The sequence below is a fragment of the Scomber scombrus genome, chromosome 2 (assembly GCF_963691925.1).
Source record: "Scomber scombrus chromosome 2, fScoSco1.1, whole genome shotgun sequence".
Lineage (NCBI taxonomy): Eukaryota > Metazoa > Chordata > Actinopteri > Scombriformes > Scombridae > Scomber > Scomber scombrus.
In genome coordinates, this window is record NC_084971.1 from 10320861 (window position 1) to 10341181 (window position 20321).

The window sequence follows — 20321 nt, forward strand, 5'->3', positions numbered from 1 at the left end:
AAGTTTTATCTCTGCCTCTTTTTGCTCTGCGACACTGGCTTCTGGGATGGGTGGAGGTGAGGGTATAATCTCTTCCTGAGCCGACAGGTCAGCTTTATTATTGCATATCTGTGTCTCAACTCTCCCCACTATCTCTTGCCCATTTTCACGCTTCTGTGTCCATAAAAAATAACCCCGCTCCTTCTCTGTAAGACCACACATTCCCATCCTTCGCTTCTTTCTTACTGGGAAAGCCACAACTGCCTCCTTTGTGATTTCCTTGACATCAACCATGCACAAATCTTGGCTGGATTCCTCTTGGCTGGTTTCATCTTGGCTGGTTTTTGGGTTTCTCTCCAAATCACAGTGAGAGTTTTCCCTTTCTCCAAGTTGTTCCTCCTTAGCTTTTACACAAGATTCATCACCCTCTTCAGAGGTTGGGAGGAAAACCTGTAGTTGGTCAGTGCATACTGGGGATGCTGACTGGTTACATTCCTCTGCCATTATTTCCTCCTTGTCTTTCCCCCTCTTGATGGTATCATTTTCAGTATGTACTGTGAAGCTCTCCAGCTGAGAATCATTCTTGGGATTGGTGACTGTTGTCTCTTCTTGACCTTCAAAAGCTTTAACGACCTCATTTTCTAAGTAAAAACTTCCTTGGACATGTTTTTCTTCTGTGGTGGCATCTTGTTGCTGTTCTGCTGCCTGATCCTGTTGAGCTGAAGTCATAGATTCCTGCAGAGAGGACTGTAGCGACGTGGCAGCCACTGCTCTATTATTACCTTCAGTGTCCTGACGTTGAGAAGAAAGAAAGTTTAGAAAGTTGTAAATGTGTGTTTTAGGGACGCACTGATTGTGAGATTGTGGGCCAATACTGATACTGATTTTTAAAATAAGAATTTGGCTGATAACCGATATAACACATTTTTTTTGGGATGATGATGATTTGTTGTTATTTATTCCACTGAGAAACAAAGGAATCATTGTAAAAAAAAAAAAAAAACCAACTACCTGAATTGTTTTAAAGTAATTCTCCACATCATAACACTATTTGTGAATGAGCAAAATTCATGAAACAATCTTTAATAATTTTCACAAGAAATTCTTTTTGAAAAAACTATTTTAAAGTCCTTTTTAAGCCTGCTATACAATGACTTACTTCATAAGAAGAATTTTCTGTAGTTCCACAGCTACTGCTACTGTTGCTACTACTGTCTGAGGGCACACTCACACTAGGGCCAGTTGTTCCGTACCGTGCTGAAGCACAAATGTCCCCCCTCCCCTGTCCCCCGCTGGCCCGCACTCACATTATCCCAACCATACTGTAATCAAGCACGGTTACCTCCCACACACAGTTTACTCTCATAAAACATGCACAGGTGTGTGTTTGCGTGCTGTGAGCCGGTAAAAAAAAACACAGCCGATCAGTTAACACAACGCATTATGATTAAAAAGTGCAAGCTTGTTCTTCTGAGTCATGCCTGTGTAATATGCAGTACTAGATACTTGTGTAAAAAAGAGTAAAAGCAGAAGTACTGATTCAACTCTTTACGCCAGTAAAAGTAAGACTTAGTTTAATGACTTGAGTGTGAACATCCAACCACAGATAATCAGAACATTGGCCACTGACATCGGCAACTGTCTTATTTACAGATAGGCCAATGTTTGTCAACAAGGGGAATATCGTCCGATATCGATATTTGGCTGATACATCAGCATCCCTGGTGTGTTCTGCTTCTTTTATTTTAATCACTAAAAATACCTGTTGATGGACAGAAGCCTGAACATCATCAGTCAGTGAAATTTCATCAGCTGGACATCCCCTCTTTCTTGACCTGAGTGACCTCGGCTGTGGCGGATCTAAGCTGTCTTGAACTTGACAAAAAAAAAAAAAGATACAGCGGGTAAAATAAGTATTGAACACATCACCATTTTTCTCAGTAAATATATTTCCAAAGGTGCTATTAACATGAAATTTTCACCAGATGTCAGTAACAACCCAAGTAATCCACACGTACAAAGAAACCAAAGTAAATAAATTCAGAAATTAAGTTATGTGTAATAAAATGGAACGACACAGGGAAAAAATATTGAACGCGCTTACTGAAATGTATTTAATACTTAGTACTAAAGCCTTTGTTGGTAATGACAGCTTCAAGACGCCTCCTGTATGGAGAAACTAGTCTCATGCATTGCTCAGGTGTGATTTTGGCCCATTGTTCCACACAAACAGTCTTCAAATCTTGAAGGTTCCATGGGCCTCTTGAACTCTGATCTTTAGTTCTTTCCATAGATTTTCTATTGGATTCAAGTCAGGTGATTGGCTGGGCCATTGTAGCAGCTTTATTTTCTTTCTCTGAAACCAATTGAGAGTTTCCTTGGCTGTGTGTTTGGCGTCATTGTCTTGCTGAAATGTCCACCCTTGTTTCATCATCATGGTACAACTGGGTACGACACAATCATACACTTATTTCTGTTTAGTAGTAACACAACTTAGTCTCCCTTACCAGTGCTGCTGATTTTTGCTCTCCCTTTGGCCATCTCCTCTTTCAAAAGCATCAAAACAAGTTAAATTAATAACATGTAACATAATAACATGTAGCAACAACTTATGTGGCACCAAATACAATTCCCTACTGATTTGATAAATAACGTACAGCCAGCTAACTACAATTTATGACATTTTTTCCTCAAAACGGTGAATGTAGCTAGTTAGTAGGTAGCTAGCTAACATTAGTTAACAATTTACCCTAACTGGACTGAATCAATGAACAAAAAAAACTGAAGATATGAGCTGTGTGCTTGGTTTATATAAACATTTTTTTCTTTTTCTTTGTTAACTATAACTGGTGGACAAACAGTCAGAAAACATATTTTCCCCTCCTCACACAACTAACCCACCTGAACACGATGCGTGGGATATTTTTTCCCAGGATGGCGAAGTCGTAACCCACCCTGCTGTACTCTGATTGGCTTACTGTCATCCAATCATAGCGAGCAAACCTTCTTGACGTCAAACCATTGAACCAGAGCCATAATAGAACATGTTCTATCTATCGCTCTGCATTGAACGACCAGGCAAGGAAGGTGTAAAACTAAAAAGATATGGTTAAGCCAAATTAGCTTCTTCAGTGACCGCCATTTAAAAGGTGATAATAAGGAAAAATACTCTTTATATTCACTTAGCCGGCCTGTATGAAATGTCAGACGGCACTGTGTAAAAATATTTAGTTGCCTATGTTTTTTTCTAAATGTAAATTTGTATATAATAATATATAGCATAATAAGTAGATGCCACTTAAGGATTTTATTAAGGCAATTATACTGTTTTGTGGAAAAGCCATATCAGAAACCACATTATAATTCAAAGTAAAGTATTTTTTTTGCATCTGATTATAGTTCTGGGCAGTTTGGCTTGCATCGTCCTTCCAGATAGAGGTTGAAATAAAGACAAAAGTATTGTGAAACAACATTCATTTATTCTCCACATTACTTCAGAAATTAGTCATTAAAAACAAAATGGGGAGTGCTGGCCAAATCAGAATATCATTCGTTATATCACTATGGCTGTTTCCAAAGAAACACAGACTAGAAGAGTATTTACAATTTGATAAGTCAATCCACAGAAGACAGCTAAATAAGGAACAATGTAGAGCAATAAAAGAGCCACAGACATGGATGAAAAAAAATGTCACATCTCTTTAGATATATATAAATTATAATAAACATTATGTCATTTTAGGTCCAGAGCAACATTCCTGTCTTGAACAGGCTTGTATGGGCGGGTCATGCCTTCGCCATCCTGGGGAAAAAAATGTTGTAAACCGTGGACCAGGATAGCTATAACATACATTGATGTTTTACGTCAGTAGTCGTAAAGCTGGATGCATTGGTTGCCATGGGAGACGCAAATGTCGGAAGTAAATCCCACTGCTCACCGTTGTTGTTTTACCTGCTCTTACTAAACGTTAAAACACTTTTATCTCTTTTCTTTTCTGCTTTTGTTTCTGAGCCGTGCTCGACCTGCTGACAAGGTAAACAACACATTCAGTAGCTGTTAGCTGTACACACTTACATTGAATGTTGTATTAGCTGATAGCTAACATGAGAGCTGAAGCTAAACAAGACATTTAAAACTGTGTGAATTGTTAATTATTATTACTTAAACCTAAATGGCACATAGCATGACGCTGGAGTTCAGGTCCGGGTCTTGGTTAAGGGGAAAGTTAAGCGAACCACAGTTTAAATAATAATATTTAGCGGCTCATGGTAGCAAATGTCTAAACGCTGTTTAAACCCACTTTTAGATGTGTGAAATCTTTATTCTGTTAGTGAAAAAAGAAATGAGGGCGATTTCACTGTTTTTTCCCCCCTATCCAAACTCCATTAGACCAGGCCCATATCAAAAGCCACTACTCTTGAACTCATCAAATTTGGGCTAGATTAACAAGGAGACTTCCCATTATTTCTCCATCCACACCATTTTAAACCAGGTCCAGATCAAAAACCACATCACTAAAACTTGTCAACTCTGGGCTAGATTATTCTTATTAATATTTGACAAGTATAAGTGTAGTGGTTTTTGAATGAGGGAAAAAAGCAGTTAAATCCCCCTTTTTTTCTTTTATCTTAAGCAAAATAAATGTTTCACAAATCTGAAAGAGGGTTTTAGCAGCATTAGGACTTTCGAGAGTCAGCCGCCAAATAAAGTAATTTATGTTTCCCTTGATTTTTCCTTCAATCCCAAATCAGAAGCTGTGAATCAGACTAAGTTCAGTGTCGTTGCTGCTGATTTAGATTCTGCCACTCATCGACATCAACTTCCTTCTTGTTCTTCAATGACTGAATCAATCCCCCCGTTAACTTTCAGGTAGTAAAACTCCATGAGTCGCAGTCGGAACCCAAACCCTCCCCGGGGTCAAGGGGCAGCGAGAGCCAAACAGGTAACACCCCTCACATCTGATTATAAGAAGAAGTAAGAACGATTTGTACCTCTTAGTTGTCAACAACAGAAATTATTCAGCAGCTCTCTACATGTTGGTCTTGATCTGTCTCAGATGGGGCTGCTGCTTGACCTGTCTCCAGATGGAGGGATGGATGATGATGGGAATGATGAAGAGCTGGAAGCAGAGCTGCTCAATCTGATGGGAGGTGGAGGAGGAAGATCACAAGGGAAGAAGGGTGAAGGCAGAGGTGAGAACGACAAGAGTGTTAATTTTCTTCATTTTCATAGTGTAAGCCAAAGTTTCACCCTGTCTCACCCATATGCTACTGTCATTCATTTACTTGTCATATGTTCAGTTCCTGTTCCCATGACTGAAATAGAGCGGATGGCAGCTCTTTGTATGAAAGACCTGGATGCTGACGATATCGGGGATGAAGATTTGGATGATGAAGATTTGCTGGTAACACACACACCCTTTTATGCCTGCTAGAGCTGAAAAAAATAGTTGATTAAAATGAATTTGCTGTTTTTGTTAAGTTTTTTTTTTTTTGGGGGGGGGGGGTTATGTTTGCCTTAATTGGACAGCCAAAAGTGAAGTGACTGACAGGAAACAAGGGGACAGTGATGGGTATGACATGCAACAAAGGTCCCTAGTTGGAATCAAAGCAGGATAATAGCAGTTATGTGGCATACACATTTTTGTGTCAGTCATTTTATATAATACTAAAAAAAAGCCAATGAATACATTTGAAATTTGGACTTTAGTCGGACAAAACAGGCAAGTTTAAGACATTTCAGTTTTTGACATTTCCTAGACTAAATGATTACCTGATTAATCAAAAAGAATTAACAGATTAATTGATAATAACATATATTTGTCAGTTGCAGCCTTAAACCCTTTTATTCCACTTAGCTGTTGAATTGCTTAAATTATTTAATTTGTCTGTACTGTAAACATTTCTGTGTGTCTGTAGGCAGAATTGAATGAGGTTTTGGAGGAAGATGAAGATCAAACTCCTGCTCCCACCCCTCCCGCCATCACGCCGACTGCTCCAAAAGTGAGCGTCACATCCCACGCTGCTCCTCCTGCTGCTCCCAGTGGTGCAACTGGGGTGGAGTCCCTCCTATCTGAACGCATTGAAATGTATAAGACTGCCATTTCTAATGCCAAGGCTGCGGGGGAGACTAGCAAAGTCCGAAGATATGACCGTGGGTTAAAGGTAAAATGGAGAAGAAAACAGGGAAACGCCTCAATACAAGCTGATCCCTAAACTTTTCCTTCATTCAAAACTTTTGGAATTTCTTAATAAGCTTCTCATATATTTATTCTAAAACTTTGCATATTTGTTCTCGCTAATAATTCTTATCTTTTCAACTCTAGACATTACTGTCCATGTTAACATCTGTCAAGAGAGGAAAACCAGTCAATGAAGAGGAGATCCCACCTCCTGTCGCTCTCGGCGGAAAGCCCAACGTCGCAGCGGAGCCCGAACCGATCAAGGAACGGCCAGAGCCCACGCTGATGCCCTCCCCTCCTACCAATCAGAAACCTTTGAGGGAGGCTTCGCCAACAGCTCCTAATAATAGGCCGCTCCATCTGACCCCACCTCAAAAGCCTGCTGCTGCCATCACCCCAGATACACCTGCCATCTCTCCACTCACCCCCAGCCAGCCTGACGCACAGCACTCAGGTAAACAGACACATGATGACATGCAGCATAATAAGAGGAACTCTCCAACTTGCCATTTTTCTCTGCACTGGGTGTATATAAGTAAAGACGTTGTGATGTTGGTCCACTCTAACAGACACTATGAAGTAATCCGGGATGAAAGTCACAAATTTCATTAAATATGCACTGGCACTCAAAGAGTTTTAATGAGTATTGATCATCTTATTTATACCATTTTGGCAAAATAGCTGAAATCCTGATGTCAAGCTTAATATATTTATTTTCCTCTACCAGAAAATAATCTTTAAAATTTGTCACACTCATTGTCTGCTCCCTGTAAACATATGCTCACTGTATTTGCTATTTTAAGACTTCTTTGCCTTTTAACTGCTGATCAGACAGCAGTTTTATTATTTCATTCACTAAACATTTATTTGACGACAGTCATTAGCAAAAACAGAAAGAAGCCACCACAGAATCAGTATTCCTCATTTAATATTGCTCAGACACAGTCACACGCAGATGTCCCCGCTGTGATCCTCCTCAGCTTTTAAACCAACTATTCTTTCTGTTTTGCTTTCTATTTTATTCTTCTCTCCATTCTATATAAATATACGTCTATGTTTTCACTCATTTTAGAGCTGAAACAGGCCGTGCTGTCCAGACAGAGGGAGTATAAGATGGCTGCCATACACGCCAAACAGAGCGGCGACATTGACCAGGCCAAACAACACTACCTCACTGCCAAGGTAACAGACACAGCAACAACCTTATATCATGAATAAATCTTCTTTGTGTCAGTGTAAAGTTTACAGGTCAAACTTGTGAGAAAAAGTCATTTCTAATGACCTCCTCCGTTTATGCAGAAGCTGGACACACTGGTGGAGGCACTGGACAGAGGCCAACCAATAGAGCTGAGCTCACTGCCGCCACCTCCTGGTCAGTGTAACGACTCCACACGAACATTTTACCTAAAGTTTGAACTGCTATTTTGATTACTTACCCAACATATCCTGAAATTCTTAGGTTTTACTCAGGCTTCCTCATAGAGAACGGAGCTCCTAAAAGAGGTATCAATTTCTTGATACAGTAAATTTGATTAAAGACCGATTTAAAGAACTCACAAAGACTCCTTAAATGCTTTTCCATTTTTTAAAATCAGTTTTGTAACTATAATCCAGGTCTTGGGTATCAAGTTGCATGAATGTCCCAAACACACATTTTTACTCAAATACAAATGTTCTGATAAATACTGTAAGCATGTCACACGCCTGATTCCTCACACACACTGTATCACAGACTCACTTCCAGCTCGTCCGTTGGTCCTCGTCAGCTCACTGAATGGCATTACATTTACTTGAGCTAGAGTGCAAGACAGATTATTTAAAAAAAGACTGCTAATTAAAACCATCAGACTCCATCTTCAATTTGTTTTCTTCTCCTGTTCTGTCTTTTTCTTTCAATTCAATCCCTATGTGATGATCATCTTCATGTCTGTCTTATCATTCACAGGAGACGTAGTAGCAGAGCACCGTGCACCTCCTCAGTCTTCCTCTAAACCAGCTGCCCCCGCTGCCCCCGCTGCCTCTGCTGCTCCCGCTGCTGCTGCACCCGCTCAGGTGGTCCCTGCCAGTAAGACCCTGATCCTTTCTTCAACTTAGTTAGTGTAGTGCAGGTGATAAAAACTGTATAATGTTTAATTTTTAAATAAATAAATAAATGTGTGTGTGTGTGTGTGTGTGTGTGTGTGTGTGTGTGTGTGTGTGTGTGTGTGTGTGTGTGTGTGTCCTGCAAAGACCTGCCTGCTCCTAGCAGTTTGGCAGAAGCCCTGCAGCAGAGGATGGACATATACAAATCAGCAGCAGAGGGAGCCAAGAGCAAAGGAGATGACCGAAAAGCCCGCATGCACCAGCGCATTGTCAAGGTACCATGCACTTAAAATTTTGAAGTTATCGTTTAAAAAAAAAAGAGGCAATTTTTCCAAAGGTGTTAGACAATATATTATTGTCAGAAATTCTTAAAACAGCTACTTGTGATGCACTTCACAATCCTGCATTTTTTTGGTGGTGTTTTTTTATTTCCCCAAATAACTGTGACTCACTTTATTTTGACTGGTAATACCCTCTGTAGCTGTAACTACTACTTTTGCTCATTTCACCAACCAAAATAACTCTCTGAGGATTGTTGAAAGGCACTGTGCTGCTGAGAATGAGGTAGAGGATGAAACAAGAACAGGGAGACAAGAGCATGAAAGAGTAATAATGCATATAAAAAAGATAATAATTATAATAAACAACAACATGAAAATAATTTCATATACAGTGGGATGGGGGGATGGGGGGGGGGGGGGAGGGGGCGCAGAAAAATAGTTGTGGGGTATGTGTATTGCTTTTTGTAGGTGTGGTAGCACACTGATGACATTGATTTCCATGTGGGAGTTAATCAGTATTGTGTTGCTTCTTTGTTCTATTTATTTTTGTTCTTTATTTGTAAGAAAGTCCCTTTTTTTGGTTACTATAGCTATTGTTGTTGTGATTGAGTGGGGTGGGAATGGAAGATGTGTGCTTGCAAATATGTCGTATTTGAGGCAATTCAGGAATGCACTGTCAAGGACTAATTATACCAATGCATAAAAGCATCTGAATGTGGAATATCCCTTTAATTAGTGATAACAGAATAATCAATCATTTTCTCCTCTCTCAATAGCAATACCAGGATGCTATCAGAGCTCACAAAGCCGGACGACCTGTCAGCTTGTCTGATCTACCTGTGCCTCCAGGTATGTTTCTGAATCCAGGCGTTTAGCACTGGGTTTTGCTTCTCAGATTTACTAAGTCAATTCTGTGTGTTGCTGTCCTAGGCTGTCCACCACTCCAGGGCTCGGAGGGGGGTCAGCAGACCTTCATGGGTGTCCTGGAAACAGCTATGAAAATAGCTAATCAGGACGCAGACGCAGAAGATGAAGAAGAGGACAGTCCAAGAGAGGCTGCCAAGGTAAACCAAAAAATAAACAAATAAAGGCACTGCCAAATGGTCAGATTGTTATAATGCAGCCAAAGAGTCGGATTGGTTACCTTTCAAACATACAAACAAAAGCTATCAATGATTTATTGTTTGTCCTGCCAGCTTCTGTGTTGTACCTGAATCATTATCATTCAATTAACAGTTATCTCTTGCCTATTGCATCATATTGAATATGATATATTAACTAACAGTCTTAGTTTTTTAAGATGATTCAAAATATTAAATGGAGCTCACAATGTCTCAAGATGTAGAAGTTTACTGTACGAGGACAATACAGTACCGGGAAATGTTGTTGTTTAGAGCATTTGTCTCATGATCCTGACCAGATATTTTCTTTCTCTGCAGCCAGCAGCGCGTCCACCCTCCCAGACAGCGAAATCTCCAGCTCCTCAGGCCCCTCGAGGCTCCTCAGCTCTAAAACTGGGACTTAAAGGTGTGTTCAGATTGTGGGTTTGTGTAGCGACATGCACATGCTCACCTGCCTCCCTGTATGTGCAAAGCGTTAAAGTGCTACATGAGGCAGAGTTTCACTTATTTTTCTCTTAATTATCCTTTTAGGCCAGCAGCAAGTGGATTACTTGTTGCTAAGACGACAGGCTTTTTTGCGTGCAGCACTGCGCTCCAAACAGATGAAGGTGAGCTGTCGACTTTTTTCTGTGTTTTTTTTCTGTAGATTGATTTCCTGCCATGTTTGTGTTTTTGTAGATGCTGTTACTACAGCATGTTGTTTTATTGGAGTCTTGAACATCTGTTTCTGTTTCTTGGTTCTTTGTAGGACATGACAGGAGCAGCGCAGCACCTCAGAAACGCCAAAGGACTTGACCCCATGATCACTGCTGCCAAATCTGGCCTACCTGTTGATATCACCAAGGTATTAAATATATTCTTGATAACTAATGAAATGCAAGAAGATACAGAGCAAGTTTCTCACTTACACATTCACAGCTGTTGTGTGTGTGTGTGTGTGTGTGTGTGTGTGTGTGTGTGTGTGTGTGTGTGTGTGTGTGTGTGTGTGTGTGTGTGTGTGTGTGTGTGTGTGTGTGTGTGTGTGTAATTGAATGTGTGAGGCATGTTAACATGAAATGTGACAGAAATACAAAACAGAAGGAAGGCAACATGGAGTGAAATAAAACCTGTGTGTGTGTGTGTAATTGAATGTGTGAGGCATGTTAACATGAAATGTGACAGTAATACAAAACAGAAGGAAGGCAACATGGAGTGAAATAAAACCCATCTTCATGCTCATGGTGGTCTTACCTTCTGTATGTTTGTGTTTATTTCTGTGTGTGTGTGTGTGTGTGATGTGCGTCTTCCCAGTGTGATTCCACTACTATTTATATCTCATACAGTTGTCACTTATCCCCTGTGACTTTCTTTCATTTTGCTTCATATAACTGATGAATTTCTCTCTGGCTCTGTCTCACTGTGTGTTTACAGAGAATATTATGCTTGTGCCTCTGTTAGTTTGTCTTCTTGTGTGTGTGTAGAGTATCACACAAGCTTAGAAAAGGATGTTCATAATTTGATTTGATTTTGGTCCATGCTTGATTTGGGTTCTCAAAACTGTGTTGCAAATCATAAATGAATATGTGTAGGACTAAAAATAATTCAATTTAACTTATTATTGAAGTGGTACTAATGTATTTTGGCATAATAGCAAGTTGATAGATGTTTCCACCCTTTGCCTTACACACATTTTTTGTTTATCAGCACATTTGTAATTGTCTTCTGCCTAACAGATCCCCAACGCTCCAGTCAGTGAGGATGACTATTCCCTGACTCGTTCCCGTTCCTCCCCTCTCTCCCCTCGCTCCAGTGAGCAGTACCGCGGTCTCATGGATCTTGTGCGGAATCAGCATGAGGTTAGGATAAACCCCTCCCTCATGCCGATGTAGATATCATACAGTAGTTGCAATTATGCTCCCAAAGCCTCTTCATCGCTTTTCTAGTGGTGCAACTTTTTAAGCGGATGCATATTGAACCAAGATTGTTTTGTGTGGCTGTTATGTTATCTTCACCACACTCTGTTTTGTTCTCTGTCTTTATCTATCTCCAGAAATGCCTGAACTACTCTCAGCAGACCGTAAAGACGGGCAGTGTGGCTGAGGCTCTAAAGTAAGAAACATCACTCATTTGTCTGTTTGTTAGCTTGAATTTTAGCATGACGTCTGCAGTCATGTTGGAATATAAAGCTTTCTCTGTTCTGGTGCCTCAACTTGAGCTTTATGCAGGTGTCAGTTCACATTATTTTTTAAATTAAAATTGTAATTGATCATTCGGGTATTAAATTGAATCAATTTGTTCTCACAATTCAGGATCTTTGCAATTTTTCTCACCATAAAAACATCACAGGCAGCTACCGAAAACTTCACAACCTTTTAGATCAGTTGATTCATGCACAAAATAACAAATGATATGACAAATACAATCTTCATTTACTAGAGCCCAATATATTGTCTTCAACTGCTTTTCCTCTATAACTGTCAAACACACAAAGCAGAAAAACACTCCAGTTCTCACATTTGAGAAACACATGATATTTTTACTCACTAAATGATTAATGTAGATTTTAAATGTATTTTTAAATTTATGAATCAATGAATTTATGTTATTGAACTTTCAATTACACACTTCTGCAGTGTTGTGTCGTGTGATCTCTTCATCGTAATGCAAACAGTGTGACTCTCATGTCACACTGCATATTTTACACGTTTTTTCTCATACATTAACAAAACGTGTAACTTTCACATGATGAATGCTCCTTAAAGTCTTGCCAATGGAAGAAAAGACTATTTCAAACAAATGCAGAGCTACTTTATGGCAAACTGTGACCTCTGCCTGTGCTGAAATCAGACCTGTGACATTTCAGGAGCAAGATCTCAATATGAGAGATGTGTGAGCCTTTGTGTGTAAGGAGGATCTCTGTTTCTCCACCAGGTGTGAGAAGCTAGTCGAGGAGTCTTTGAAGAACATTGAGATACTGAAGAACGCCCACGCCAAGGGCCATCCTGTCCCCAAGTGCCGCACTGAGGAGAGGACCTTCAACACCGCCAAGTCAGCAACAAACTCACAGAATACATTTGAATTCATAACAGATCATTTATCATTATATATTCTTTCTGAATTACTTTTTGCACTCCATAAAAAGAGTAGTAGTCTTCTCACATCAGTTTTTTTTATAAAACATCATACTTGGTGATTCAAACTGTTCAAAAAAGAGCAAAACTATTTTTTTTAAGCTTCTGCTAAAATTGGCAATGCAATTTAAAAAGTAGCAGAAGTGGTTACTGGGTTTGGAGTGACATTTATGTAGCAATAATAAAATCATTTGTTGGCAGTTCTTGAGGATTTTTAACTTCCCCCAAGAATTATAGCACCAGCTACTAACAGACCACAACATTAGTGCAACAACACTTAATGTATTCTGCTGCCAATCAACAAGAAAAGGATGCAGGCCTGACAGCCAGCCACTGATATCATCTTTTATATAGGTAATATAGGTCAATAAAAATGATTTAGATATATTTTGGAAACTATCAACATTACATAGTTTATTCAATAGAAAAAAGAAAAAAAGTTTTTATTTAACTGAAATGTTTGGCTTACTTCCTATCTTGATGACAGTTCTTTAATAGTCAAAATGTATATGCTATATGTATGCTATATTATTTTTAAAAATTATTATTATTAGTATTATTATTATTATTAATTGTCTAATATCGATATACATCAAATTAAAAATCTAGTATTTGTTAAGCTCTAAAATAAATAAATTGGTCACAGCTAAAGGATGCCTACAGTTTTTGAAACCAGCAGTTCACCTTGGTGTCAGTGTCCCACCCGAACATGAAACATACATCAATCAATAGATCAATGGATGGATCAAAAAGCCTTTTTTATTGTGATTTTAGGGATTTATAATCTTTCCTGTTATGAAACTGGCTGTCTTTTATATTTAATTATTTAGATTTTCAACATTTGCATCAGTCACTCAATTATGAAAACATTTTTTAAAGACAAGAATAGAATTACTTTCCCCAACTAGATCTGTAGATGAGTCAGAGTGACTCACTGTGACTCACTCTGGCTCTGCTCCAGTATCATACCAAGCTTACAGCAAGGTGACTCTGCCAGTGAGTCATTCAGCAGTTGGGGCTGTTTGGCTCTCATTGATGCTGACTGGTTAATGTATGTCAGTCATAATGCTGGTTCTGAATGGTCATGACTCCTGTTTTATTTTTTGCTTTTTTTCCCCTGTAGGATCTACCCCAACCTGACACTTAATGACCTGGTATTGTACATCATCAAAGGCATCAACCTGCCAGCGCCTGCAGGTAGGCAGATCTTTGAAATAACCTGGCAGTAAATGAGTTTCACTGATTAAAATGGACGGCTCCGCCATTGGCTGCAAGTTGTGATGGAGAGGAGGATATTAAACAAACTCCTGACAACCCCCACCCCACTCCATCTCCTACTGGACAAACAACGGAGCACTTTCTCTAACAGACTGGTCCAGCTTCACTGTCACAAGGACCAATTCAGGAAATCAATCTTGCCCAATTACTCGCTACAAAACCTCACCATCCTGCTTTATAGCTTCTGTCACGACTTTACACACTTGTCTAGTGTACATAGTATGTTATCATAGTGTTTGCTAAGGTTGTATCTATCTATCTACCTACCTAATCATTCATCCATCCAAATAAGTACACTTATACCAACATCTCTCTCTTCAGGTGTCTCACCTAACGATCTGGATGCAAGTGTGAAGTTCGAGTTTCCTTTTCCCAGTTCGGTAAAAATCTTTCACACTCAGAGAGGAGATTATGAATGTTTGACTCTATTTATATATAGATGTGTTTTAATTCATTCATTTGTGTGTGTGTGTGTGTGTGTGTGTGTGTGTGTGTGTGTGTGTAGGAGGAGGCACAGAGGGACAAAACCAGCACAGTAAAGAACACAAACAGTCCAGAATTCAAAGAGCAGTTCAAACTGAACATCAACCGGACGCACAGAGGCTTTAAACGAGTCGTGCAGTCCAAAGGCGTCAAGTTTGAAATCATCCACAAGGGGTAAAACCTTGTAGAGAGCCAGTAGTAGCTACCTTGTTTATCGGTTTGATTTATGCTATAAATGTAATGTGTGTTGTACCTTCATCAGTTGCATTCTCCTCTCTGTTTGTTTCCAGAGGCCTCTTTAAAACAGACAAAGTAGTGGGCACAGCTCACCTGAAGCTAGACGCTCTAGAAAACCACTGTGACATCAGAGAGATCATAGAGGCGAGTGGTAATCACATGTCAACACAAACGCATATACACAAGCACACAGCAGATCTATCTAACAGTGCACGCGTGTCTCTCAGGTGATGGATGGACGTAAACCCACGGGTGGCAAGCTGGAGGTGAAGGTGAAGGTCAGAGAGCCTTTATCATCAGTCGATCTCCAGCCGGTGACGGAGAAGTGGCTGGTTCTTGAACCGGTCTCCCCCCTTTCTCCTCCAGAGAGGCAAAAGGATCGGGTGAGTGGATGACCTGCATGTATGTGAGCGGTTGGGAAGAAACTGCAGCAGAGCAAATCCCCCTCTTTGTGTCTTTGTTTCCTCTGGAGGACACAGGAGGAACATATGAACAGGTCAGGTTTGCGGGTAGGAGCTTCTTTGCTGAACACTGAGCCTCTGTGCCATATTAAAAACTAGACATACTGTAAATGTCAGGACACAAGACACTGTTAAGGGGGCAGTATGCTACAACCGAAATGCTTGACAGATCTTCAAAGAGCATCTGAAATGTCACCCAACACCTTTATGGCGTTACATTTTTGTAATGTTCTGAATTCAACAATCATGCCCGCCTCATGCAGCGATCAAACGTGTGCAGGCTTTTACCGTTTTCTTTTTTTCACGCTTTGCAGAATTACCTCTGGCTCTTTTCGTGTGTTCAACCAAACACTATGAAAGCTATGAACGAGAGACTGTCCCAAAGTGTTTGTAGCTATGCAAACTTAAGCAATTATTGCATCTCATCTCTCTGATAGCAGGTTTTTCTCCACACCTTTCAGTGTGGGCGTTCAGAACAGCTACAAACTTGTTAGACTAGTTTCGAGCAAAACAATCAACTGCCTCAGTAAGGACATTCACTGCTGCCCTTTGAATATTTACTGTCATCCTGTAGTCCCTTTGAGCACGGCCTGTAAAGGCAGTAGAACAAAAACCTTACAATACTGGGTCAAAATGATCTCGACTCTGCCAGCACACTGATGTCTCTGTGTGTGTTTGTTCGAACCAGGCTCCATCTCCTCGATCTAAACCCAGACATGAAGCAAGCAGCCGGAGCGGTCATCCCAACAACTCTCCTCCGCAGTACAAACTCCACAGCTTCAGTCTCCTCAACTACGACAGGGAGCGGCTGGAGAGAAAGGTATTTGTTTGTATGTGTGTATGTGTGTGTGTTCAGTCCTCTAATGCTTGTAACGACCCAAAGGCGTGAAGGTCTCGTCAGTCATTTACGCCCGTCTCGCTCAGATTGCAGAGTACCGAAAGAACCGACGGGATCCCACACCTGACCTCATCCATCAACACCATGAGGTCACACACAGACTGCAGTGGCAGAAAGCACAGCTGGAGCGAGGCTCTCCTGCTCTACTAACAGGTAAAACACACACACCAAAACATATACGAGTACATTTCTCTGGCATGTACATTAACCCGCATTATTCTTCAACATTGTGCGCAGAGTATGAAAATGTTCTACGGCGCTTCACCCAAGGTCTGGCTGATTCGGTGAAGAAATTCTCGAGCCAAGGCAACAGGGTGAGCTCAGGGTCGGGGTCGGCTGCTCATCGAATGTGATTGCTGCTGTTCGCTTGTGTGTCTGTGTATGTGTCGTGTGTTATTATAAATAGATTCCATACTTTCTCCTCTTTATAGGAAGCTGCCAAGGATGCTCTGGGCAGGTTGAAGATGGTAGAGAATGAGGTGACGGCTGCTATGTTCTGTCAATATAGAACATGTATCATTTTCATGTGTGTTTTTACTGTGTGTTTTATAGATATATTTGTTTTTTCTCTTCTTTAGCTGGAATCACTGACAAGGAAACGTACCGGATGAGAGGAGCGTAGAGAGCAGAGACTTGGCTGGAGTACTGTTATATCATTTCTGTCTCTCACATACACACGCATATACAAACACTACAGCCAGTACTTTAAGCACCTTTAGTATGATTCTATGCTGCTTATGTCCATGACAGCTGCATGAAACTACCTGCTAATTCTGTCTGTTGACCATACAACTTAACATGTGGCACTTGTGGTTTGTTGCCAGCCACAATAATTAAAACAAATCTGCAACTACAAAGGGACACAAAAATGAAAGCAAGCATTAAAACGTGTTAAAAAGCAAAGGGAGACGCAGGATTATTTGCACTTAAACAAGACGAGCAATGCAGAAAACTGCTGCTTTATAGAGTTTTCCTTTACTTTGTTAACTGCTTTCTTCTATTCCCATTTTTCCTTTGAGAGTTGTTGGTGAAGAGATCTGTCAGAAGATTTTACATTTGACAGTCTTTTGGTGTCTGTAGGTGACCAAAAATATGTGTGCGTGTGTGTGTTTGTGTATATGCTCTGAAGTGTATTTAACCAATGGACTGAGGTGTTTTTAACCCCTTTTCCCATATTTTATGTGTGTAATGAGCTTAATCTAATCTGTCTGCTCCAGTGTTCCCAGATTACAGTAATCTGCTCCATTTGGAGTGGTGTGATATGGGAATAAAAAAACGGGGCTTTGGGGCGCAGCAGCCTACATCCCATAATGAGGGATTAGTGTTTTTGTGTCACCAAGGAGACGACTAGATCAGACATAGAGTCGCCTTTGGGGTTGGGGAGGGGAGGTGTTAACAGCGTGCAATGAATGTGGTGAAAGCTTAGCTCTGCTAAAGGATTGCTTCTTCTTCTTCTTCATCAGCTATTTCCTCTTTGTTGTCTTCTTCATCTTCACTTTCTTCACACTAATTCCTTTACATATATTCAGAGATTATTCAGAGTCTCCAGTAATAGGCTGCCCTGTATGGATTTTCTCTAAACTCTTGAACAATGTGGTGAATTGTGCTGTCAATTAGAAAATAATTAACAGCAGCATCATCAGTGCAGCATTTTCCAGGTTGATCTATGAGGTTTAATAAAACAGATTCTGTCCCACTGAGCTCTCAAATGGCAGCACAGTGGGCACTGAACAGTCTGCCCACAGGAAGATAACCCAATATGTTTCAGTATAGCTGGCTAATTGCTCATTTCTATTTCTGTTCCCCCATAGACATCCCTGTCACTCCTCTCTACCTGATACTTTAATGACTGTGCAGTCAAAGGACAAAATTCAGGTCCAGTAAAACTTTTTTAAGAAGTGGATTCCAGCTGAGGCACCTTGAAATTCATAAATCACCACAACAGCAGCAAATGTACAAAAACAGACACATGTGCTCTGTTTCATACTCTGGACAGATGTTTGTTCTCAGTGTTTGACAACCTGACAGTAGATTGTGTCGATGTGGATCCTTGTTGATTGCAAACAGCCAAGATGTAGCAGGCTATATAAAATGAGCCTTACTGCCTATTTGACCCTTGAATGTGGACGATGTCCGTTAACTCCACTAATAGTTTTTTTTTTTTGTCACGTGACAGAGCAGAGAATCATGTGTTTGTCCTAATCCACCCACTGCCTCACTCCATTAGCAAATAATCCTGGTTAAAGTTGACCTGATATGGCCCTCCATAGTCTGTGGTGAATTTATGTAACACCCCTCCCCCTGTTTTCTTTATCATAAGAGGATATCTTCTGACTCTTTGTAAGTGCTACATTTTGGTGCTTTGACCAGATGATTTTTATTGAGTGGAAGGACAGATTTTTCTTACAGGGAAATATAAACCGTTATCTTAATATGAGAGGAAATTTAACAAACCATATCTGTGTCTTTGAAGCTTTTAGCTCCTAAACTGTAAATCGTTTACACTTAATATTTTGTTGACAATTTTTCAATTCACGCAATATTGTTTCATATTTCTTTGTATGTATTTTTCCTACTGTTCCAGGCAGCCATTTTCTTCCATTCATTTCCACGCGCTAATCAATTAGCAGACTTTTGACTCTGAGTTTGAGCCAAACATTTGGCTCTTCGAGTTGTGTAATCAATCTGTCAGTCATGGCTGCTTTAATGTTTGTCAGTACTGTATTATGCAGTTTAATGCAGATTTATTTGCAAAGCTCTGCAGTTACAATAAATATTAAGAGAATGTAACTGACAAAAATGATGCCGACACATATTCCATCACCAGTCCACTAATTACACCACAGACACTACAGTTTGGAAACTAATGGCTACGATAAAAACGGCACAAAATATTATTACTATTGTTGCAATTAACAATTGCTTTTTAGTTGTTTTTTTTAAACCTTTCAATTTCTTTAAACACACGAGGGCATCTTCAGATTGCTTTTTTTCCCTCTCAAGACGAGCAGTTTAAAAACCCAAAATATTCAGACAGAGACAAAGAGAACCAACGAATCCTTACACTTTAGAAGCAGTGGCCAGACAATGTTTGGTATTATTGCTTTAAAAAAATGACCATTTAGTAATTGATTATCATTAACACTTGTTTTCTCTTTACTGACAAATCAATTAATTGATGAATTAACATTTTTATAATACAGCAACATGGTTTGCAGCTGTGAAGTAAACAGTGATTTGTAGTAAAAGGACTAAAAATGTAAAACCACTGGTATGAAGCATAAGAAATCCAAATCTGATTTGAACTTAAATCAATTAAAAACTGACTGCCACTGCGTAGCTCTGATATTACTCTGGGTTGCAGCACTCGCACTAAAAGCACGCACACAAACTGAAACTATACAGCACTCCTTTCATTCACCCCAAAGCTTTAACCCGGCATCACCTTAGACACACTAACGCACACAAACACTCCTGTCACATCACCCCACTCCTCCAGTAACCTCCTGGCCTTTGAGGCTGTCCTGTTGTCATGGAGACAAGGTCATCAGCATTCAGTGTGGTAGTTGGGTGGTCAGTGCCGGGCAGGGACATATTGTTAAAGTTTGTCCTGCTGGTGACTCACACTCCTCTCCCGCATATACAACATACCACACACACACACTCCCTCTCTCTTTTTAAAAAAAATCCTTCTCTGTATCTGGCTGCACTCCATTTAAAAAGGAGAAAGTTTGGTGGTTTGTTGATCATTACTGTTGATATTTCTGTCCGGTTCAGCTGCAGTAAAATTATTCTTCTGGGCTTGGGAGTATACTATTGTTTAATCTTTGACATTTTTTAAATCTGTTGAGTCATGTAAGGGCAATCAATATAAATGTCATATTTATATGCAGTACATAACAAGCATCATATGCTCTGTCTCTATTTTTAAGTGTAAGTCATGATGATTTGTGCAGCTCAAAGTGGGAATGTATGAAGGCCTGATTATTTAGGCTTTATTATCCTATGTAAGAGATTGTGTTAACATGAATAAAATGGTGAAACAGCACTGGGTTTGTGTCATCATTGAGCTGTTGTACCAGATGTTTCTCATTACGAGCTTTTCCCTTAAATCATGAGAATTCCTCATAAACATAATATTAAACTGATAACATCTTTTAAAAGTCTGCTACAGAATATTAACATTACCTCTGTCTGTAGTCTCAGAGA

The 20321-nt window shown here is 39.9% G+C and overlaps 1 protein-coding gene across 1 annotated transcript; it reads left to right on the forward strand.

Annotated features, from left to right (window-relative positions):
- The first annotated feature begins 3880 nt into the window (after window positions 1–3880).
- cc2d1a (coiled-coil and C2 domain containing 1A) lies at window positions 3881–20110 on the forward strand. Its single transcript, XM_062434166.1, has 28 exons — window positions 3881–4013; window positions 4850–4922; window positions 5037–5172; window positions 5281–5384; window positions 5899–6144; window positions 6306–6615; window positions 7234–7343; window positions 7461–7533; window positions 8107–8226; window positions 8391–8518; window positions 9301–9373; window positions 9455–9588; window positions 9964–10051; window positions 10177–10253; window positions 10394–10489; window positions 11358–11480; window positions 11675–11733; window positions 12556–12672; window positions 13879–13952; window positions 14355–14413; window positions 14539–14690; window positions 14807–14897; window positions 14981–15136; window positions 15903–16034; window positions 16139–16265; window positions 16350–16426; window positions 16544–16591; window positions 16691–20110. The coding sequence occupies exons 2-28, from the start codon at window positions 4863–4865 to the stop codon at window positions 16721–16723; spliced, it is 3003 nt and encodes a 1000-aa protein (XP_062290150.1). The 5' UTR covers window positions 3881–4013; window positions 4850–4862; the 3' UTR covers window positions 16724–20110.
- Window positions 20111–20321: the final 211 nt, after the last annotated feature.

Bases quoted from the DNA above. Each gene is read 5' to 3' on its own strand.
- cc2d1a (XM_062434166.1), top strand. From the start codon at position 4,863: ATGAGTCGCAGTCGGAACCCAAACCCTCCCCGGGGTCAAGGGGCAGCG. The intron at 14,691-14,806 runs GTAAAACCTTGT...GTTTGTTTCCAG, and splicing joins TTTGAAATCATCCACAAGGG to AGGCCTCTTTAAAACAGACA. The intron at 14,898-14,980 runs GCGAGTGGTAAT...CGTGTCTCTCAG, and splicing joins ACATCAGAGAGATCATAGAG to GTGATGGATGGACGTAAACC.